Raw genomic sequence first — 25,310 nt, 5'->3', positions numbered from 1 at the left:
CCCAATTCACACTATTGCCTACATCCAGCAGGCGGTCCGATTAGAACTGCTCCATCCAACACCGGCACGCCTCGACCTATAATTTCATACCCATCGTCCCCCCCACCTGCTCCTCCTCTGCAACAATCATCCTTTCTCTGGGTGCAGGTCGGGTCTAGCCACACCACTTCACACTTCCCACTCTCCACTTCACAAGAACCATCACATATGTTGTCTCGACCCATGGATCATCAGGCTTTCCTAGCCTTGTAGTTCGAGAACATACCTTGACGAATCGGTGTAATGACGGGAACTCGAAAATGCTATAATATTTGGGTTGTACCACAAGGGACATTATTGTCTTTGTTTCTAGATTAGATTTAGTGGGTCCACAGTGTTTCTCCCACTGGTAGTATCCTGCCTGCGATTTGGGAAGCAGTGGTGTGTTTACTTTGTTTGTGTGTTTGTTTGTATGTTTCACCTGTTTGGCTGTGGGGGGCGGGGTAGAGGTACATGTAACACGTATGTTGATCGAGTCCCCTCACCCCCATTGGCCTGTGGTCATATATGTCATTCCTATGTGCTGTCTCATAGCATAGATATATATCTGTGTATATACACACACACACACACACACACACACACACACACACACACACACACACACACACACACACACACACATATATATTTTATGCATACATACATCTCTCTCTCTCTCTCTCTCTATATATATATATATATATATATATATATATATAGATATATATAGATATCAAATGCCCAAGAATGTACAGAAATAACACCCTACGGAGCCAACTGTGAATCGTTCAAAATATGACTGAATGATATATAAGGTTCTTAAAACAATGATGGCTGGTTACGATAGTTGTAAAGTCACAAAATGCATCAATATACTAGTTACTCACTTGAATGGAACGCTCATTCCATCTCTTCATGTGTTAGAATAAACCCAAGTAATGTTCGTAGATTCAATAGATAATAGCACCCAAAGACGGCTTGCTGTAAGTTCATAAACAATGCCAGATAACAAGTCTTCACTTGAAACAACGTTATTTCCAAAATATAATGGCGTGTCCTTCTAACCAGCGTATATCCAAAAACTTGCGTACATCCAAACACTTATGCCCTGTGTACAGAATCCATCAATCCATATATGTAGATTTAAAATAAAAGTTTTAATTTCGTGAGCGCTTTCACGGCTGTATATCGCCGCTTCATCAGACAAAAAAACGGCGATGGATGTACGCAAGTTTTTGGATATACGCTGGTTAGAAGGACACGTCATTGTATTTTGGAAATAACGTTGTTTCAAGTGAAGACTTGTTATCTGGCATTGTTTATGAACTTACAGCAAGCCGTCTTTGGGTGCTATTATCTATTGAATCTACGAACATTACTTGGGTTTATTCTAACACATGAAGAGATGGAATGAGCGTTCCATTCAAGTGAGTAACTAGTATATTGATGCATTTTGTGACTTTACAACCATTGTAACCAGCCATCATTGTTCTAAGAACCTTATATATCATTCAGTCATATTTTGAACGATTCACAGTTGGCTCCGTAGGGTGTTATATATATATATATATATTGCTGTATATGGATGTCTGCATATGTATATATCTCTATGTGGATATTTATATATATGTATGTTTATATATGTATACATATGTAATACAGTGAGGGAGAGGTATATATCTATTTAGTTATAGATATATATACACACACACACACACACATACATCTACATATTTAGCTACATGTCCTGTAATGTTGAATGGTATTGCTGGATGCTATGTTTGTGGAAATGTCAGGCTTATGTATATCTGTGGTGGCTTAGTGGTAAATCACATTGCCTATGGTGTGCAGGCTCCTGGGTGCGACCCTTGCAGGAACTGTTTAATTTGTTGCTGACCAGAATGAGGCCCATTGAATACGGAGTGATTGAAGCACTTTTACGCTGTTGTCAGCATGTTTGTGCGACTGTAAGTACTGCTAATTTCCGGTGACATCCGCTTGCACATGGTTAGCCTCACTATTGCTTACTTGCAAACAGACTTACACCTGCTTAGTCATGCTTATTTATCCTTACTACTGCTCTATTTTTGACAATAATAGTCTACTGGTTCTTGGGGGGGGGGGGGATTTTGCAAGTGTATGGGGCTAATATTCATTACACTGCTTACTACTCCAGTTCACACATATATATTATTCATTAGGTTATACAACTAAATATATTGATCACAACAGTATTTGACATGGAAATGGAATGTACTGCAGTGGGACTCCAACCGGGATTGACTGCACATGTGGCGAACGCTCTGCCCACTGCAGTATTGCTGTACTGCTTCATTTGCACATATCCTGCTTTTTATTCTTTTTATCCTCCTTTTGCTATTTCAGCTACATTAACCATAGCTAAGCGATGGGCATACCCACGCCCCTACGGTTAGCTTTAATTGGTGTTCTAAAAGATATAGATGTTTTTTTTCTTTTAATTTATATGTCCTGTTGCTGTTGTACACATGGGGGGGGGTCTGTTGGTGGGAATATGAGGACACCTGTGAGCGATCTCGCTTATTTCTTAACAGCTTCTGCTGTTCGACATTGCAGGGGCATGTTTATTCTGAGAGCTCTGCTCTCAGACACACCCCCATGCTCCATGTAACCCTAGGAGCTTGGCCAGCACGCCTTCATTACTATGCATGGCGCGCTGCCGTCCTGCTCCTAAAAGGGCACTTCCGTGCAGGACTAAACTATTCCTGCACAGAAGTTTAGTAAATCCGGGGGTTAATATTCTTGAACCAGATCTTCATAATGATGCATTTATCAATGTATTATAAGGTAAGGAGTACCTGTAGGAAATGTAGTTTTCTGTTTAAGCTCCTAGCATTTAGCAGTAATACTTTAATGCTTTCCAAATTTTGTTTTGCTATGTTCAAAGCTTTTGAAGAATGACTTTGCCTAAAAAAAATCACTCTAGGGGTATATAAGGCTTTTGTCAATATATGAAAGCCTTGGGAAGACAGGTGTAGGCCATCCCTGTTAAAGCAGTTAGAACTACCTACCGTCTCCTCTCAGGCTTTTATGTAATTGTAACCCTTCGAATGACACCAGAAGAATAATTATTTGTGAAAATCAGTTATTATTATTTATTCATATTGTGGCATCAGGTGTGTGAAGGCAGAATGCTGGTTGGGAATAGGTTCATGCCTGCCTTGGACACGTATTCTGAGAGCTCCATCATGTCTCTTTCACATAGTCCAGGAAGGTATGCTTCAGTTAATTTTGCCCTACATGTACTACGGAAGATGTTTATGTGTACTTGTGGTATAAGGACTTCAGTGCATATGTTATGTGACAGATCCTGGCTCCCAATTAGCAGCTGAATATGATCATCTCTTTGATCAGCACAGTGAGTGCTGCATCAGTGTGTCTCACAGTGGAATCTCCTATGACTAGAATATTTGGTTGTGTGGAGATTTGCCTTATGGACTTATGAGTGGAGACACTGTGAGTTATAGGTGCATGCTTCATGATCGGTGTTGATTGAGTTGAGTGTTTTCAAGGTTGTTTAGAGTACATGTTGCTATGTTTGCATATGGGAGGCCTTTGAGATTTAGAAAAATTGTATTTAAGAGTCTTAATATATGTGGGTCAGTGGGTCTGGTCTGTACTGTGTGTGACGGATTTGGTGTGATGCTATGTGTTTCTGATAACTTGTCTGGCATTAGTGGTATCTGTTTATGAGACCCTTGCCTACAGTGATTTTGTGTAACTACATCTCTCACACACTGTATCAGTTTGCTTAACAGTTAGGAGGTTGTCAGTATTTATGTGGCAATTGCTACATTGTCTCAGAATGCCCATTTCCATCAAACTGACTACAGGGAGACGAGGAAAGTGCATGCCCATGGTTTCAGATGCTTATCTTGTGATCTATAAAGTGGGGGTACAGAAGGGGTTTACAGTTGATTTGCTTGGGTGTTATATATAGGTAAAGACTATAGTCTAGGTCTAAACTCATGGTGCATTGTTCCTCTGCATGCAAACCAGATGCTTGCTGTGCAGCTCAGTACTGAAGAAAATTCGGAGGTTGGTTTTATAGGAAAGTTTGAGATTTTAACTACCTGCCTCTCTACAAGACACTGCCAACCTCCACTGCAAGATGCTAAGTATTGCATAAATGTGACAACTTTATGCAGGTTGACAAAATGAACAAACAAAGGAAAATAACCCTCTGGCCAATCAAAGCAGCACACTCTTAGATGTCTTCAGTGACTCTTCAGCATAGAAGAGACCAGACCACCATCTACTCCCACCAGAGTACAAACCAAACATTTCTAACTTTTAGACTACTTGAAGCAAAAAAAAAGACTAGAATCTTAAAAATATTACAAAATATCAACAACACTTTAAAATATCAAGAGCAAGTGAACTGCGGCAAAGTAAGGTACTTAAGTAACCTGGTCCCCTGCTTGAGGGAGAAGGATCTCAGCACCTTTACCTCTTCCTCTTGATTACTCAGTCACTGATGGTCCCTAGATTGTTGTATCAGGCCTTCAAGCTGCTGGCATATATAAGAAACATACTGTTAACTGTTGTCCCTAATGGGTCCTGCCTGTCCATATATACCTATTGTTTTCCACTTGCAGTTTCATAGCTTTTCACATCATAAGTTCATATTATTTTAACCCTATTGTGATGTTCAGAAGAAGTTACACTAACCAAATGGATTAAGGCATGCATACATTCTTTCCTTGTAGCGGGAAAGATTTTTTATTCTTATTTTCAGTGTTTGAGTAATTTATTCTGCATGATTTGAGGTCTGAGGATGATGTGGAATATAAAATGTTTGCTGTTTGTCAATGAGTTTATACATACTCTTCTTGATTTTTCTTTAAATGGCAGTCACTAATCTGAATATAGTTGCTCCAAAGTTCCCTTAAGGGATGTTACTTCTTCAGAAAAAAAAAATAAATCAAATTGAACCACACAAAATATTAGCTATCTGTAGAAGGTATGCTTCCAGACTACCCCATGGGACTTTTCAAGATACTGAGAAATGGCAGTACTCTACTTCAAATAGCCATATGCAAACTTAAACAGCATTGTTGTGCATGGGATATAGTTATGATCATGTCTGTGATCATAACCACTTTATTATGGGTTTGAGATATGGATGCTAAGAAATTCACTTCAAAAGCTTTGCTCTAAGGTGAATCTTGGCATCCATGTTGAGAACCACATAATAACGGGTTAGGATCGGTGAGGTCCGATCGTAACTCTTGGCACTGCATGCATTTATAGCTACTCCATATAGTATCTGTTAAAAAAAAAGCTGAAGTGTTTTATTGGCTTTGAAAGTAGGTAAAGCACTTAATGAGTGTTGTTGCATAGACAACAAGTAAGGAAAAAGTCAGGGTCAGTTTTTAATGCTGCCATAGTTCAAATAAGACTGATGTCTGTAAACTTATGTATACATAGAAGGAAGGATGTTCAGATACTGCTGACAGTGAAGAGACATTGTTCCCTAATACCCAATTGTAGCATTGCCTAGGGGAGTTGCACATTTCATTTCTTACACACCTTTGAAGATGCTGGTACCATCAGGTCTCAAACTACAGAAGCATGCAACAAGTTTATCTTTTTTCTGACTCTGTGGCATAATCACAGCACTCCATGCACTGCATTATACTCTCAAACATCACACACACACACACACACACACACACACACACACACACACACACACACACACACACACACACACACACACACACACTCATGGAGATTTGACTTTCAAAATGTAAAACCTAAGGTACTGTGGCTAATGAAAATTTTTCAGAAGCTGTGCTGTGGATTGTTTTGTGGTGCTACATGCCAAATGTGACTTTTGCACTCATGTGGGACATCATTTCTATGGGGAGGTATTTCTAACTTATAGTATCCTGTTTTACATCTTGCAATGCAGCCGGAATACTTTTTTGTGAATGAATAGCATACACTGCAAAGCATGCTTCTGTATAGTGCTTACTCAAACTGGGGCTGTAGCCATGATGACATTTCATTTCAGGCAGTCTTGACTAGATAGCCTCATGTGAAAACTTCATGTATTGGATTATATAGTGCAAATTCAGTGAGAATGGGTTGGTAGAAACAGAGGGATTTGAGGGGCTATTTTAAAATCCCTGGCTCTGAACACATTTGGGATCTGAAAATAAAAACCCGTCTCCAAAAAGGGAGATTTTGTTTCTAGTACACATAATGTCAGAGATATGATATTGTATTATTTTTTGTTTTGTTCTTTTCCAGGGAAAGCCTCCTAAGCCAATGCTCCTGGAGGAGGCAATCAAGATTATTCAAAAAGCTGAAAGATTCCGTCAAGGAAGACTGCGCGCTAGATTCATGAGGGACATTCGCAGAGAAGAAGAATGGGAACGGAGGTCAAAGGATAGGCAGATTACTGCTGCAGACCACGAGCGAGCAACCATCACTATTCAAAGGGTGAGTTATTCTTTCAGTGGTTTCAGCTGTGTGCCAGTGACTGGTATAGCACACTGCAACATTAACAATATTGGGGAAGTTTTCCACGGTATTCTCAGCTGTTTTAAGTCTTCTTTTTCAATAATGTTCCTCATGTCAACAACCAATCATGCTGTGAGAAGTGCAACTCCATTCCTTATTCCTGTAGCCACTAGTAAGCTAGTAAGAGGAGTGCTAGCTGGCCTGCCTTACTTCTGTCATTGTCATCACTTTTAGTCAAGATCCGCATCAATACATTTGCTTCTAGGTTTTTTCACCCATAATTAGTTTGCAAAATACCTTCTAAGACATGAGTTTAGAAAGAATCAGTCCTTTTTATAAACTGGATGTTCAATTTGTGGGGTTACTTAAGCAGCCTGAATTACTGATTTGTGAAATTAATGATGAAATGCTTGTATAGTTGCACTTCTTGCATTTTACTACTTATGCCTAATTTTTTATTCATTTTTGGTTTTTATTTTCACTTTATTGATCAGAATTATCCCACTAGGTCAATGGCCTCTTCCAAGGGTGAGAGCCGTGGTGCAATTCATACTATCTAGGGAAAATTTGGCCAGAGCATTTAGGAACTTTGCCTACTTCTTTTTTATATGTGCCATGGCATCTTTTGCATACATCTGAGCTGCCACCATCTCAGGCAGATGGAGCCTTGATTTAATACCTCATCTGAAGGATGTCACACTCCTTATGTTGCACTTCAGTATCAGTACTGGAAATTAATCCAGCAACCAGATGTGGGAATAGAACCCAGAGTTTTGATCTTCTAGCACCAAAGGTTTGTGGGCTACCTGTTTAGATATTAAAAACTCCTCCCTTCTGCCTACACCCTGTACTCAATCCCACCTCTTAATTATTTTTCCTTTTTTGCCACCCAGTTACAGCATTGATAGATGGTACTTCATTACATACATAAAATACTTTTTATTGTTAGTTTATGAGTTTCTTATGTGCTTTCACTAATAATGTTTCATCCCCAGGATTATAATGGTGTAGGTTTTCCAATTATACCCCATCATCACCCTCATTATACAGTTGATGATCCCTTTCCCAATCCAACCACTTCATTACTACTTAGTTATAGATGTTTTTATTTCAATGCCAAAACTACAGCAAGGTTATTATTCATTCTGCACTACAGACTGAGATCACTCCATGATGTTGGGGCTAAAGCCCTGATTGCACCTCCAGACAACCTGTGTTTGACTAGCAGCATGGGTGCCGGAGGGACTGGGTGGGGAAAGATGGGACTGAGTGGCAGATGCCAGCTGCTCCATCCTGATGGGAGAGAGAGAAGCTGCCTAGGCTTGCTGCAGTAGCAGCTTTAAGAGCCTGGTTATTTCCACACTGCAGACAGTATACTGCTTGGTTACGACTTTGTGCATGCATCTCCCAAAGGCAGCCATTGTCAAGCTTACAAAGCTACTGTGGGGTGATGAGGGTAAGGGCCCACTTCCAGGCAGCAGAATGCTGTTGAACTAACATCCTCATTCTTCTTACTGGCCTAGATTTCGTTTTGGTTAATCCCTGAGGAGGAGGATAAGTTAAGTCAAGTAGACCTGCTGAATGAGGGAACAAGTTGGTAGCTGATGGTTAGCTGCAGGACAGCAGGGTGAAAAAAGAAAAGGATACTGTGTACAAATAGTTATGAAAGTTAGGCCTCCCTGTTAATCTCTATACTTACCATTACCCCTTAAATTTATCCATCCATCCACAACCTCTTTTTCACATTTTTTGCATATGGGGTTGGGGTGTCACTTGATTAATGACAATCATATTGAGCCAAGGTTCACATTGACAGGTAGGTAACCCTGCCAAGGTTGCACTTCCATATCTCACACACACACACACACACACACACACACACACACACACACACACACATGCACTCGCGCATGCACACACACACACACACACACACACACACACACACACACACACACACACACACACACACACACACACACACGCACTTGAATGTGATACGCCAGATTAATTCAGTTCTGAACAGAATTATCTTAAGTCTGGAGTGTTTCTCCCTAGGCCTCCACTAAAAATTGGCTTTGTTCCAATTCAGACTTTCCCGGTCAACAAATGTTAAATAAATAAATAAAATAAATAAATGAAAGTCAGCTCCATGGCACAGAAGGCTGAAGCCCTTAATGAGAATCAGATGCTTCAGTACCAACCTGAGTAGTGGAAGAGCCAATGAGTGAAGGGGGAGTGACCACAAAGTGTTGGCCTGCCCTTCCTAGGGGACCAAAGTTGTCTGACCCACTGCAGTGCAGACAGCTACTGGAGAGAGAGAGTTACATGGCATACAGTGTGGATCAGGGACTTGCAAATAGGTTCATAGGTTCATAAATGTGTACTAAGCTAATGGACCTGGAGCCTTTACAAGCCTAGCCCATAGGGTTACCCTAGTATCATGCCAACCAATCTTAATTCCCAGTGCCTCTGTCAAGTAGAGCCACTGGAGTGATCCCTGGGGTGAATTTTATTTTTCTCATCCACTCATCAAGATTTCTCTTGAAGAGGGCCAGTGAGGTCCTCTGACATGTATGGGAAGTCTATTCCATAGCATGGGCAGTCTCTGGGATATGAACCTGTCCCTCCAGCACGTTCTGTTGATTGTGATATGAGGTTGAGGTCTCTAGAGCATGTGGTGCGGAGGGATTGGGATTTCTTTAGATGTAGCATTAAAAACAGAGCTGGGTCACACATGGCCTTGTAAGTCAAGCAGACATTGCCTCTAAGTAGGCGATATGAGACAGAGAATAGTTGGAGTTTTTTGAGTGTGTCCATATAGGACAAGTGTTTAAGGCCCAGGATCCTCTTTGTGAGGTAATTTTGCGGCTTCTCCAGTTGTTGCAGGTGTCTATTGAGGTACATGCCAAATGGGGCATTGTACTCGATGATTGGCCTATTGAAGGAAGAGTAGAGGGAGACAATGACCTCTTTCTTCCTGGATGCAAAACTATTAGTAATGAGATGTGCCACATAGAAGGACTTTCTGACCACAGTGGTAATGTAGTGGTCAAAAGAGAAGTTGCTGTCAACCTGTGTTCCCAGATCTCTTATAAGGCCTTCTGTATTCAGTGGATTACCATCGATGTGGTAATTCATGTGAACTGGGTTTTTCCCAAAGGGGATGACGACACATCTTTTGGCATTGAGCTTAAGGCCATTATTCTGACACCAGTCATTGGTCTCAGTGAGGCCTTTCTGTAGGTTCTTCCAAGCCCTGTCCATGTGACATCCTTCATTGTTTGTGTGCAAAATCTTGCATGCTCAAAGAGGAACATTTAGTAGACCCTTGCCTGTGTAAACATGCATGTAAGACATTGGGGAGTGCTTAGAGACAAAAATGCAAAAAACCTTAATGGGTGTCTGAATGATGGACATCATCAATAGCTGTTGCCCCACTGAACCAAGTGATTGCAGGAGTACTGATGTTTGACATGTAGATGGGGATAAAAAATAGCAGTGACTCAAGATCTCATAGTAAAACAGTTTGATTTTCATGCAGTGCCATTGCAGAGGTAATGAAGAGAAAGTAACAAAATCAGCTCCATGCAGTTTTTAAAATTCACAATGTCTGCACGAAGCAAGCTGTATGTGTCATATTGAAGCACAACTACATCAAATTGTGGGTGACATTAATTACAAAGCACCTTTGCAGTGCAGGAAGGCCCCCTGCACCCCAACACCTCCTAACTTATACATACTAACTTCATGGTCACTCAACTGCAGGAAAAAGAGAAATGTCTTACAAGAGTGAAAAAAAAACAGCTTCCACAAATGTGCCATCACATTAGAACTGATAACTGCAGGCACATTCTGGAACGCACTCACCTGGGGAGCTGGGACTGGAGGGATAGCATTCCTACAGTTATCATCCATCAAATATTTCCCTTTTTTTCTACAAAATTGTTTAAAAGAGCTAAATAAATAGTTTGCCTCATGATTAAAAAATGAAAACAGAACTCAAAGCTGAATTGCAGAACAGCCACTCTTCTTTACAGTCCTGCTGTAATGCTGCACAGTAGTTTGCAACATGGATTAGGCACATGTCATGCTAATACGTACCCCCACAAACACCAAGGCCTTGAGGTGGATGATCACGGCCTAAGTGATATAAAGGATTGTGAGATGATGTGCTTCTCCATCTCAACAAAATAATTTTTTTAGCAATTTTATGATTTAGTTGTGGGGGAAATACCATGTACTGACAATGGACTGATAAACAGTGCAATCATGTTTATTCATTTAATCATTGATGAGGTGGGTTGAGGGTTGTTATGTCTGTGAGTTGAATTGAATACGTTGCTTTGATGAGAATTTCAGTCGCAGGGTCACAATGAAGCATCAAATGTTACCCAGTCAGTATGTGGTAATTTGGAGTTGAGTAGTCGGTGTTTGAAAGCAATTGATTTACTGCTACTTAATCAATGCTAATGATCATAAGTTTGGGATGTGTATCAATGAAATAAACTGAACAAATTATGATGAGTAGAAGTTCACCTCATCACAGACAAACAATAGATGTATACCATCAGAGAAAATGGGTAGTGTGTCTTCATATTTGTGGGGGATCTGCCTGATAGTGAAATCAGTAACCAACACGGGTGGGAACCGTGTTTGCAACAAACAAGATAAACACATTAACAGGAGCAGAATTTATTTCACTTGATTACAGAAAACCTTTGAGGTGTTGCTAGTTAAAATGTGATTATTTGGGGAAGAAATGCTCAAATGTTTAAAAGTCACACAGACACCAGTGGGAGAGATAAGGGTCTATACAAAATAAGATGATCATATTACTGCCTGTAGAATTTCTTTCACTGCTTACTCTTAAGTCATTGTAGATGTACCCTTTCAAAAGAAAATAATTAGAAGGGTTTGGGGGTATAGTCTGTACATGTTAGTAACTAATCTGCTATCTCTCTCATTAAAATTAAACAGTCATAGATACGGATTTTCAGGTACTTTGTGTGTGCATGTGTGTGTGTGTGTGTGTGTGTGTGTGTGTGTGTGTGTGTGTGTGTGTGTGTGTGTGTGTGTGTGTGTGTGAGAGAGAGAGAGAGAGAGAGATGAAGAGAGAGGATGAAAAAAACATTATTAGTAGTTTCTTTCAAGTGGTCATAGTAAACATCAGAGATGTTATCAATCACAAAGTGTCTATTCAGCTCCCTATTTAAATGTCGGCGTTGAAAATGCAGCGTGCCAAAAAGCTGGAGCAAAAAAGGCTGAATACCCAGAGAAGAATGAATCTTGGAAATTGCTCTTCTCCTTCAAAATTCTTTTTGCAGGAGGGAAAGCTCTCTCACAGCCCCCAAACTAATACATACAAACTCCAAGCTTGTAATATTTCAGAGAAAAGGGAATATTCCAAGAAATGACATCTATGGTTCAATATATGTGAGGCTGTTCTTTTGGCCATTCAGTCTCAGTGTTTCCAGACTCACTCTAGTGAGTCACAGCATTTCAAATGGTTACTGACTAATCTATTGAAACGGAAACCTGTATGTGAAAGATAAAATACTTCCTATTAAAGTGATCATAGCAACTATTATTTCTAGAAAGCAGATGTGACCTCTTCCTTTCCACCTAAGAACATAGGCTTATTCTAAGGATGCAGTATGTGTACAAAAGAAGCTGACACTATTGTCTTGAAACTTTTACATAATCAAGAACCCATGTTTCCATTCTTTTTCTAGGAAAAATACCAGAAAGTTTAGAATTTCTGATGGCTTAAGTATTGGACAAAATAATATTTGCATGAAACTAGCACTGTAGAACAGAAAACTGATGCATCAAAACTCATATATTTATTATATTTTCTTCTTATAAAACATCAGCTGTTTTAAGTGTTCTATTTTTTATTTTGATTGCATATAGGTGCAGTGATCAATTATAACAGACTCACTGTAGTTACTGGAAATTATAAGTAGGAATAATAGGTAATTTTCAGAATCTCAACATGTGAAAACAGAATTTCACTTTTAATTCTAACAAATTAGTCTTACAGTGCATACTTTTTTGTGGAGGTAGTTGTTCTACCATCTTTGAACTCATGAACACAAGCAACAAACAGTTTATGACTTGAAATTAAATCGGTTCTGAAAATCTTATTGAAACTATTAAACAGTTTCAGAGATACAGCCCTATATTGATATGGAGCCAAAAAAGTCTAACAGACCTTAACATTTTGCAGGCTACCAAGTTTTTTGTGTGTGTGTGTGTGTGTGTGTGTGTGTGTGTGTGTGTGTGTGTGTGTGTGTGTGTTATATTTAGTTTTCATCAGGGATGGTACACATATTCATGTTAGGATGAGAACAGCAATATATGTGCAGAATGTGTCTGGATTGCATTAACATTATTACATCATAAATAAAAGCCCTATGTATTAATCAAAAGAGTATCTTTTTTTTGCCAGTTCTAAGTTGTCATTACCAAACTCTCTCTGCTAGCCATAGAAATAATGCCAAGTCATCTTCAATGTTGAGCTTCAGTAAACAGTGAAATGGCAGTCTTAAATTATGCATATAATTGAATATTTGCGTATAATTACTTTTAAAGTCTTAGAATTAATCAGATATTTCCTCCTACACAGAGGTACTAAATGCAGGCATTTGCAGAAATTTCACTGTCACATTCTGCAAAGTTAAATCATATCTGTTTTCCATTATTCATAGTGTTCATAGGTTGGTACTAAGCTAACTGCTCTTGCGAGCCATTTTAAGCCTAGCCTAGCCTAGCCAATTATCCCTTGTGAGACTCAAATGCTGCACCTTGTGTTTGTGAGGCAAACACCTTAACCATTAGGCCACCCATATATATTGCTTCTTTGTAAGGTGAAGAATGCAATACATAATCCAAGACATATCTTTATTCAGATTCCTTTATATATGAAATAAAAATAATATATAGTTCTGCATAAAAGTAACCTTTTGTTACCGGGGAGATGTTGCCACCACTAAAAATCGTTCAAATGATGATTTTGATATGGCCTCTTCTATACCCCAAATTATTTCAGGATTTTAAAGGCATTTTAAAATCACAGCCTGCCAAACTGCATTTTATTTAGGTTCCATTAAAGGTGGTCTTATGGCTTTTTATGGTTGGAAATGTAGTACATGTCCAGAATAAATGTCATGCTTATATTTCTTCATATTAATGTATATTATTTTACTTTATAATGTTGTTCAGAATTGTCTTCATGTAAGTACTGGCATATGCTTACATTAAAGTGTATTGGGATGTGTTGCTGTCATACCCAGAATTATGGTGATTTGAAAGCTGATCTCATGTTTTTTTTTTTTTTTTACACAACACACAGGAAGACATTCACTTGGAATCAGGCTGGTTCATCAGCTGTAAAAGAACATAACTGTATACAGTGTATAGAATTACTATATGTTGTAGTTGGGGGTTGGCATAATTGTTTAAGGTGTTTACCTTACAGGCACAAGGTACAGAGTTTGATTGTTAGCTTTGAGTAAAATTGGCCAGGTCTTAAAATGGAAGGGCTGCTAGCCTAGTACTAACCTATGACCTTGTGACCCTTTGTACATTCTTCATATACATGACCTTTTACATAAACAAATAGATGCAGTTCTTAATGATTAATACAAAACTATTTGTTAAACATCCTCCCATCAATGAACTTTGGAAATTACTTTTTGGTGATTATCTTTGTGTCAGATAAAATTATAGTGAGCACAATAAATCTGTGATAACTTAGCCATCTGTTTTTTATTCACTAATAGTTTATACTACCTCCCTATCTTCCTTTCCTTGGCAAGTTTGTCCTTAATACCACCCTTTTGTGCTTGCTTATTTCTGTTCTCAGACAGTTGCATTTGTAGTGCCTGTAAACTCTGCCTGACTTTTACCAGTTGTTTTTATCAATCATATAGCTTTATCATGCCTACCTTACACTAGCAGACATTTTTCTCCTCACTCTCCCAATAATAATATTCATTGAATTTCAGTATTGTTCCATCCCCTCATTTCACCATATCTCCCCAATATTATTATCCTCCAGTCTCAAGGAAACATATTGTTGGAAATTACATCTTGTGGCTTCAAACTCCTTTCCCATACGTCCTTAACAAATCATTGCTTACATGAAGGTACGTCACACAGCAGCATGTACCTCCTGGCTACCCCTGATGAAGTTTAGCATTCTCATTTCCTGGTCCTCTGCTAGCAACAGGATTTTTAGTTTCTGTATTCTATAACATATCTTCTTCTGGTTTCTGTCATTACAATCCATGTCCTGAATGTCTTTCCATTTACTTAATCTGTTCATCTCCTTCTCAGATCCTCCTTTCAGTAAGTGTCTATGCACAATATAAAAAAATCCCTGTATGTGTCTGTTCTGGAATTTGCAGGCAATTCTCCTTAGTTCCTGTTTAACTAGAGTCCTCCTAATTGTTGCCTTGACCCACCACAGACCTTCATTAAAGGGTTATGTTTTTGTCAGTCTCCTCTAAGCAGGTGGCATTCCTAACATTAACTATTCTGTATTCAACAGAAATTAGATTCTACCTCTAAAAGATATCACAAGGTCCTATTCCTTTATTATGCCTGCCATGTCCCATCTCCACCAATAGCTGCATTGTCCATAGTCAGAATCCTAGCGTTATCTGAAATCCTATCACTGCTGGGAATCATAGTCTACAATTCCTCAGCACCTCATAATATACATTTTCCCTATTGCGGCAGATGAACTGAGGTCTCTACTTCATTTATAATACAGTCTTTAATTCTACATCACATTTCTCTTACCTGTGTCATTATTATCTTTGTTCTTATTGATCATATCTGACTGTTCCAGGTCCTAAACTACATGTGTTTAGGTTACCTATGTAGTCCTTCGGCTGCTCCCATCAGGGGTCGCCACAGCAGATCTACCTGTTTCCATTTCTTCCTGTCCTCTGCATCTTGCTCTGTCACACCAACCACCTGCATGTCCTCTCTCACCACATCCATAAGCCTTATCTTAGGCCTTCCTCTTTTCTTGTTACCTGGCAGCTTCATCCTTAGCATCTTTTTCTCAATATACTCTGCATCCCTCCTCAGCACATGTCCAAACCAACATAATCTTGCCTCTCTGGCTTTGTCTCCAAACCTTCCAACCTGGGCTGACCCTCTAATATACTTATTCCTAATCCTGTCCATCCTCGTCACACCCAGTGCAAATCTTAACATCTATATATAGATGTGCATGTGTGTGCGTGTATGTTATAGATAAATAAATAGATACAGTAGATATAGATAGGTAGATATATAAGATAGATATACATGGTATGTATATATGATTATAGTCAGGAATACTGACTTACCAAGTTGCTAGCATTCACCATCTTGAATATAGCTGAACAACAAAACACTAAAATGCAAAATGACTGCTAATTACAAAGGGAATCATACACATTTCCTTTTGTGATTACTACTTACCAAATAAATTAGCCCAAAACTCCACATAAAAAGACATCACAGACAACACATGACACATTCCACAAACAGAAACATGTGAACAGCTTCCACTGAAAATCACACTCACACACATGCACACACACACACACACACACACACACACACACACACACACACACACACACACACACACACACACACACATTCATACCGCTCAACTGTACAGATTTTCATAGATTATCTAGATTTTTGCCTCATATTTTCGGTCCGTTTTTCATACAATTGTGTGTTTTCTGGCAAATTACTGGCAAATTATTAAAGATTAAAGTTAGAAACTAATGACAGACATTTGAGTTTCAGACTTTATACCCCTCAAAAATTCATGCTAACGCAAAACTTTTTATTCTATCAACTTTCTAAGTTTGTAAGAGCAATATTTAAAAATTGTCCCTATTTTTACACTTTTGTCCCACTTTTTTATGTGACTTTGTCCAGATTTCTTGCTCTAAGAGGTTGAGAAGTATGAACACAGACATGCACACAGAGACACACACACAAACACAATGCTTTACACGGGGCTCTGCTCCCTTACACCTGTACTAAAAATGGCAAAAGGTCAAAGATGTGTCACAGCCAATTGCTAGCAAAAATTAGCTATAGTATATCTGAATAAACTGAGCTTTCAATGAGTAGTGACACATCCACTACTTGTTAAAATAGTGAACGTTTGAAATAACAAACTGCTACCATCTATAAATGTGTGTGTGTGTGTGTGTGTGTGTGTATATATATATATATATATATATATATATATATATATATATATATATATATATATATATATATGGGTCTACCTGATAACACCGACACACCAAAACACCAACAACAAAATAACCGGCATGAAAACACTGACAAAAAAAGAAAGTTCAAAAACACGAAACTTCACATGCTTGACAAACCAAAATCCTGACAATCAACAAAACAAATACCTTTCCCAAAAAACACACACACAACACAAGCACACCAAAAACCTTACAAGCCTACACTAAACCTTACATACACAACTATCTATGCACTAACCTTAACCCAAACCCTGACCCTAACGTCCGTCCCTATCGCACACTTACCTTAACTTGTCGGTGTTCTCAGCGTCGGGATTCTCAACTGTCGGTCTTCTCCGTTGTCGATCTTCCGGTGTCAGTGGAAGCTGTTCACATATGTTGTCAGCGTTGTGCACTTTTGGCGTTTTCAGGTAGACCCATATATATACATATATATATATATATATATATATATATATATATATATATATAAATAATTACATATAGATAGATATATACGTGTGTATATATCTATGGCTTTATAGTTATATATAGTAACCATTTGAATTGTTGGGACATACTACAGTGAGTCCTGAAATGCAGAGACTTAATGGCTAAAAGACTGGACTTCTTATATACCAAGTCTGAGATGCCATTTCTTGGAATATTCCCTTTTCTCAGAAGTATGGTGATCTTGGAGTTGGTTTATATAAGTTCAAGGGGGGGTGCCAGGGGTAACCCCTACAAAAAGAAGTTCTAAGGAGAACACTTTTTGACGTTCACTCTTCTGCAGGTTTTCAGTCTTTTTTGGTGCTCAGCATCTTAAGTGGTAACATTTCAATAGGGAGCAGATGTATCTCTCTCTCTCTCTCTCTCTATATATATATATATATATGTACATATGCATAGTTATCTTTATTGCAGACAAATCGCTTGGTTAAAACCATCAGAGATACACTTGCTCAAGTTATGCCATTATTGACTTGCTGTAGACAAACTGTAGCATGTCTGTTAAGTTTCACTCTCTCCATGGTTGCATGACTATGAAGTTAGTATATATAAGTTACAGGGGCATAATATTCATTAACAAAAGTCTGCAACCTATAACTGGTTCCCTTAAGTGTAAATATTCCATGACATTTGTTCCACTAATCGTGTCTCCCACTGTATGCCCCCGGTTTAAGTACCCACCTTAATCTCAATGACTTAAACCTGGTGCATTCCATGGAGATTGAGAGTACTCGTTATGCTTTAAAGTCATCAGTTTTTCCTAGGGGAAAAGATCATCCCCTAAGAAATAATGGTTTTCATCTGCTTAGTGAGGGGTGACAAGTTCAGACTTTTACAGAAAGCAAAGGAAGGGAAGCCCCTTTTAAGGAATGTTTGCAAAGTGAGATTATTTTAACATTACTCTAAAGAAACTTCCATGACCGAGTGACCTTTCAAGGCGGTACCCACTCTTTGTTATCAAAATAATATTCATGCCTGTTTGAATATTCTGCAGTACTTCATATCCACCATGACAAGCTTTATAACACATTTAAAGTGGCTGGGAAGCTTTGACATTTGTGCAAAAGACATTGCTACAAGAAAGTCAGTAATGAGGCTATTACTGTAACTAAATCAGGAGAGGCATATAACCTGTCATGTAGGCCTGCCAGTGATCAATCCAAGAAAATAACAGGCTTGGGAAGTTCGCTGCCATACCAACACCTACAGGGAGTGACCACATCAACATTCCTGCTGCAGCTGATTCCTTGAGGACTGACATCAACAGTCCAGAAAACAGACAAAGGAAAAGCACAGGAAAACAATTGTTTGCTGAAGTTCTACTAGACTTCAGAGGGTGAAAATGACAGAAGTAACAGTAAACATTATGCATCAGAGATTATCGAATAGGAAGCCATACCTGCAAAAAAGTAACAGGAAAATCTATAGAGAAGGCTGTGAAGAGGAAGAACAGGACAGAGAGTACACAGAACAATAGATTACTTTTTATGGTTTGAGTGGCAGGGTGGTGGCACATTGTGGGGGATCCTTTAACCATGGAAAACATATAATCTGTCAACACTTTTTTGTCATTAATTGCACATATAATAGGTGGGGAATTGCATGGTGGGTGCATGATTTGGTCTAGCAAATTATTGAACTTAGTTGTATTTTTTATTTTCAATGTTGTTAACCAAAGCTATCCAAAGAAATGAGCAGGCTTAGGACTGCAAGTGTTTTACTGTTCAGAAGTAAACGGTGTGTTGCTGTGACATTTAGTAGATCTTGTTTTTTTCCTTTTTTTTTTCCGCTTGTTTTTTTTTAACTAATCATTGCATGTTACTGGATATTAGCATAATAGCTATTAAATCATCATGCTCGCAATTGCTACAGTTAACGTTACAGGTTTGACTTCACAATGGAAGAGCCGGCTGCTAAAAAGGTGGATCAAACAAAACAAAATTTATGTAATTTGCTATCAGCCATGCAAAATTGCAAACAAGCATGCTAGGCTGCTGCAGATAATTTGGTATGGGCCATTTAGTATTAGCTTCAACAAAAATTCCAAAGAAGGAGTGTTATTGCGATAAAATTTTAGAATAAGCTTCCAATTCACATGAAACAGAACCCTTCCCTGACCCTCTTCAAACACAACCTAGATTGATGGATGGGTGAATGCAAATACATTCCTAGGGTGGTGCCCAAGTCCATTCTAGGCATAGGAAGTTGTTATTAACTACCATAGGCCCTTATTGCTGCAAACTTCACTCACTTAACCACCGACAATTGGGGGAACTCAGAATAAATATGGCTAGGCTCTTGGGCCATTAGCTTAGTAAACTTCTATGAACCAATGAACATATGAACCTATGATAGGTTCTTCTTAGGAATTTTAGTGATAAAGAACGGAGATGAGTCTTAAGAAGATTTGATACACCATAAGATCTGTTAGTGACTGGAACAGTTTATGTGCCCAACCAAGTTTTTCACAAATAGATTAACATCACTAGAAGAGTTGATTTGCACAAGTGATAAAGTAATCCTCATGGGGATTTCAGTGTGGTGATGGACACTATTAGAGACATATCTAACCCTAAGGGGGAACGTATATTGAGGTGAAATCTGTATTGAAAGAAGCCTGTCACAAGAAAAGGTTGGTCATTTCCTGGTGGCTTCTCCACCCTTTAGACACAGAATATATTTCCACCTCCTCTAATGGTGCCTCAGCAAACAGAATACATAATATCCTGGTATCATCCTCCACAGTTAGCTTATTTACCAAGGTTGACATCCAGCTAGTTTCAGGCAGAGATCATGAGGTCATCATAGCTAAACTAGTGTTCTCTGACAAACCTCTAACACAGAGGATCTCGAGAATGGACCTCCTCATTCTTAAAGATAAAGAAACCCTGGCCCTGCTTCAGAAGGCAATGGCTGGTACATAACTAGGGACCCTAACAATGATCTGCCTATGAGTATATGCTGGGAATCTCTTAAGTTAGAATTAACAGTAATATGTACATGGGCCAAAGCTCTATATCTGAAAAAATGTGGATGCTAGGATTCAGGAATTAGAGCAGGAAACTAAACAGGCATGGCAGGAGTGCAGGGCATCTAAATTTAGGAATCTGGCTTTAAAAAAAAAAAAAAATTCTAAGCTTGTTTCCTGCCTTTCCTTTGGGTAGTCTAGTCTGGATATAGATTTGCTGTGTCCAGGACTATTTGTAGGCTTCTAAGCAGTCAAGCCTTTCTGTGTTGGAGGGAAGCCTTCTAGCTTAATTTTGTTTCTTAGAACTAGCCAGTTTTTTTGTTTCAGCACTCAAGTCTGTTTCTTTGAGCTCAGCACTTGTTCAGAACTTATTGTAAGCACTAAATAAGCTACAAATTACTACAGCACTCAACTTTCCTCACTGTCTAGAGGAAAGCAGTTTCTAGTACTTAACAAGTAAGCACTTATCCAGGCATGTCTAAGGGTTAGCTCCCAGTGTTTTCTCCTGTCTATCTGATGAATCTGGGCATCTTGGGGCAATGCAGTAATTGCCTCATATACACAGCCAGCCCTCTACTCCTACCACCCAACACTACAACCAGTGAGAGATGCACTTATATAGCCAAACTGGAAGCAAAGCTCTCTTCACCTGAAACTGGACTAGACAGTCAAGAGGAGAAGGTAAACACTTGCACCACACCACACTCAGCACATAGTCCCTCAAAACCTACACCACTAAAACACACACATAGAAACACAAAACACACACCTGCATTCATGGAGGCTCTCAGTAAAAACCTGCCCAAGCAACAGGGACCTCCAAAGCAGAAACACAAGCAACCTCCACCCCCCCCAACACAACCCAAATGACACATAACCCACAAACTCAGTGTGCCACTCAACCACGGCCCATAAGGCATAACAACGTACCCAACACTCTAGTCATAGGTGACTCTATAGTCAGACACACTGATGTTCCACTCACCAGGCTAAACAAGGAGAAAGTTACTGTTAGCTGCCTGTCAGGTGCCAGGATCCGCCACATAACGCATGCACTCAGGTCACTCCACAACAAGTACAAATATGACTCTGTCATTGTCCATGTTGGTGTGAATGACCTGAGACGTACCTCCTTGGACTACATGAAAAGGGACATGGAGGAACTGTCCGATCTTGTAGCCCAGGTAGGTATGACCCTAGTCCTGAGTAGCATCCTGCCATCACCCAGAATGATACCACAGTACAAGGACAAAATGATTGACTTCAACAATTGGCTAAACTTCTGGTGTCTTTGTAAGGGGATCCAGTATATGTCTGCCTGGGATGACATGATCGACAAACCACGATGTTTTGCCAGAGATGGCCTGCACCTGTTGCCCCTGGGATTCCAGATACTGGCTAAGGCTCTAGCCACCCCATAGTGCTTTTTTTAGGCAAGGTTCAAATTACAAATTCACCACCCTAGCAGGTACAGGCAAGAAGAATCTGAGGGTATTGCTACTCAATGCTAGAAGTCTAAACCTCAAAATGCACTCACTTAAGGCACTCCTTAAAATGGAGAACATCGACGTCTGTGCAGTGACAGAGACCTGGTTCAAGGCTCCAGAGAGCACCCCTGCATTACCAGGTTATAATTCATACCACACCTTTCGGCCACCTAACCTGGACCGAAACACTAAAGGCGGAGGCATGTCCATATTCATTAAGGATATCCACACCTCCAGGCTAGTTGCTCAGCATAATGCATCCGAGATTATCCAAGTATAACTAACTCTGGGCAAGACTGCAATCCAAATTGTAGCTTGCTACAGATCCCCCACCATGCCCCAGGATTCCCACTCCTCATTTCTTGATACACTGGAAAATATTAGGGTACAACCTAACACCCTAATAATGGGCGATTTCAACTACCCTACCATTAACTGGGAAAACTACTCATGTACCAACTCTTGTGCTCAATGTTTTCTGGAATTCATAAATTCCAATGCCATGGATCAACTTATCCACACCCCCACCAGGGGCAGCAATATCCTAGACCCAGTTATTACCAACATGGGCAACCGGTGCTCCACACCAGAGGTCATTTCCTCATTGGTCAGATACAACCACAAGCTAATCACCCTAGACATCCACATCCCACCCCAACCCCCATTAGGGAAACCACAGTAAAAAAATTTCTCCAAAGCCAACTTCACACTTCTTAAGACAGAAGTGGCAAACTTCACGACACCCATGCTAAAAAAAGGAAGCCAATCTGGTGGTCTTCTGCCATAAACAAACTCTACAACAGAAGAAAGAAACTGTTGCAAAAAAGAGTAAAATCCCATGATTGGAGAAACTCCCTGGTCAGCCTCAGTAAGAAGCTGAGATCCCTCATAAAATCCTCCAAAGCTAGTTATGAAAACAAAATCGCCACTGACTCTAAAGACAACCACAAAGCATTCTATAGCTATGTCAAGAATCTCAATGGCAACACTCAGATCTGCTCTGAGTTACAGCACAATGGCACTAAATATACAGAACCAACTGATATTGCCAACATCCTGGCAGATAGGTTCAGTGCTAACTTTACCCCCCTGTCATCCCCTAAAGGGCCCATCTCTATACCAGAAGAATGCAAAGTTCCTGTAATCATGGCTGCACAGGTAAAAAAACACACTATCCAAAGCCAAGAACACAGCATCCATGGGACCTGACAACATCCAAGGCTGTGTTCTACATGAACTACAGAATGAACTGGCACCCCACCTAAGTACCATGTTCAAACATAGCCTCACATCAGGCTATGTGCCCACTGAGTGGCGCACAGTGACAGTTATCCCACTCCACAAAGGGGGAGCCACCACAGACCCTGGAAACTACCACCCCATTAGCCTGATGAGTCTGGTCTGCAAGGCTATGGAACGTATCATCATGGAACTTATAAACAATGACATTGGTAATCTCCAAACTCAGGACCCCACCCAGTTCGGGTTTGTAAAAGGCAGATCATGTCTCCTAAACCTGATAGACTTCTTTGAAACAGTCACCAAAGCCGTAGATGAGGGTAAGGTGGTTCACACAGCCTATCTAGATCTCGCCAAGGCTTTCGACACCATTCCCTACTCTGGAATTATAGATAAACTCACTAAACTAGGTATAAATCCCTATGTCACAAAATGGGCTGCCAACTGGCTCACTGACAGAGTCCACACTGTGAAAGTAGCAGACTCTAAATCCAACTTCAGACCAGTGACAAGTGGAGTACCACAGGGTTCAGTCCTGGGTCCCCTCCTGTTTGGTATCTACTTCTCTGAAGTACAGGCCAACACAGAAGGACATTGTGGGACCCTCTCCCAGTTTTAAATATAGAAGGAATAAAAATTTAAAAGATTTATTATGTAAGGAACATTCTACTTATAACATCAATCATCAGGTTTTATTCACCACAGGGACAATACCTTGTGGACTTTGTAAAGCCTGCCCTAATATTAATAAAGATACACAGTTTAGGCATCCAGTTACAAACAAATTATTCTTTTTTAAGGGAAAGGCCACCTGCCGTACTACTGATATAGTTTACTTAGCTGAATGCTGTCATTGCCCGTGTTTTTATGTTGGGAAGACAAATAACATGCTTAAGGTAAGAATTTTGCAGCACCTTTCTAGTATTAGAAATGGTGATGAAAGAAATGCATTATGTAGGCATGTGAAAGAATTCCCAACACACACTTTTAAATTCCGGGCTGTTGTTAATGTCAGACTCAACAGTAGGGGGGGGGGGTGACATAAAGTTACAAACTGAATTGGCAGAAACCAGATGGATTGTTGATTTAATGGCCAATAGGAAGCCTGGCTTAAATGAAGTGATACCTATCAAACCTGTCCTACAAAATAGGCGGGTTTTCTATTGAATGTGATTGGTGGTTGTCTCTTATAAAATGTTTGCTTAATGCTTGAATTACATCTGATGAAGGGTACATCCCGAAAGCGCTCATCTTGTGTATCGTGTTTTTAGTTAATAAAAGCTTTAAAGTACAGCAGTGTTCCACCTCGCTTTTGTTCTTTGGATCATCCAGGAAAAAAGAGGTCATTGTTCCCCTCTACTCATCACTCATTAGACCCATTATATAGTACAATGCCCTTTTTGGTATGTACCTCACAAGACATCTACAACAACTGGAAAGGCCACAGAGATACCTCACAAAGAGGATTACCGGCCTCAAACCGATGCCCTACGCAGACCATCTCAAAAAACTGCAGCTTTACTCCATCACATATCGCCTACTCAGAGGTGATCTCTGCCTAACACACAAAGCTATGTCAAACCCAGAGCTTTTAGACATGCTCCACTTAAAGAAATCCCAATCCCTACGAGCTACATGCTCTAGAGACTTAAACCTTGTCACCACAATAAACAGAACATGCTGGAGGGATAGATTCCTGTCCCAGAGACTTCCCATACTCTGGAACAAACTACCTATCTATATCAAGAAAAGCTCCTCATTAGCACTCTTCAAGAAAAATTTTAATGATTGGATGGGAGATAGGAAATTCACCCCGGGGATCACTTCTGTGGCTCTGCTCGATAGTGGCACAGGAAAATAATTTTCTTGGGTGGCAAAAGCCAGGGTACCCTTGGCTAGGCTTATATAGGCCCTAGGGCCAATAACCTAGTACCTACCTATGAACCTATTAACCTATAACATAAGTGTTCAAAGAAGCTGACAAGAAATGAAGATTAGCTAAGGAGGATAGGGAGTAGCTCCATTTATAAAGGCAGCCACATACGCTTTGGCAGAGAATAACAAACGTTGCAAACTACTGGTTTATAAGATAAAACTTTGCAAAGGGCATACCTAATCCATAAACACATAAAAATTGGGTTACTGATATGTCAATAGAAGGCATTAATAAAGGTTTCCAATAATTTTACAGGAGACTATAAGCAAAACTTGATAAACAGACTTTTCTAGAGAAGCAGTTGTGAACTTCTTAAGTAAATTCAGGCTTCCTAAACTTGCTGAGGAGCACATCAC

At 39.6% G+C, this 25,310-nt stretch overlaps 1 protein-coding gene across 1 annotated transcript in view; it reads left to right on the top strand.

Moving 5' to 3' along the window:
* The window catches only part of IQCA1L (IQ motif containing with AAA domain 1 like), a 1,829,164-nt gene that overhangs the window by 359,023 nt on the left and 1,444,831 nt on the right, over positions 1 to 25,310 (top strand). Inside the window, exon 4 of the mRNA XM_044067599.1 lies at positions 6,319 to 6,510. Coding sequence (XP_043923534.1) covers positions 6,319 to 6,510 — 192 coding nt within the window. The remainder of the gene's footprint in view (positions 1 to 6,318; positions 6,511 to 25,310) is intronic.

Source organism: Protopterus annectens, chromosome 3.part1, assembly GCF_019279795.1.
Source record: "Protopterus annectens isolate FY-2018-M chromosome 3.part1, PAN1.0, whole genome shotgun sequence".
NCBI classification, from domain to species: Eukaryota; Metazoa; Chordata; order Ceratodontiformes; family Protopteridae; genus Protopterus; species Protopterus annectens.
Note: the sequence above shows the minus strand (reverse complement) of the source record. Positions and strands in the feature narration are given on the sequence as shown.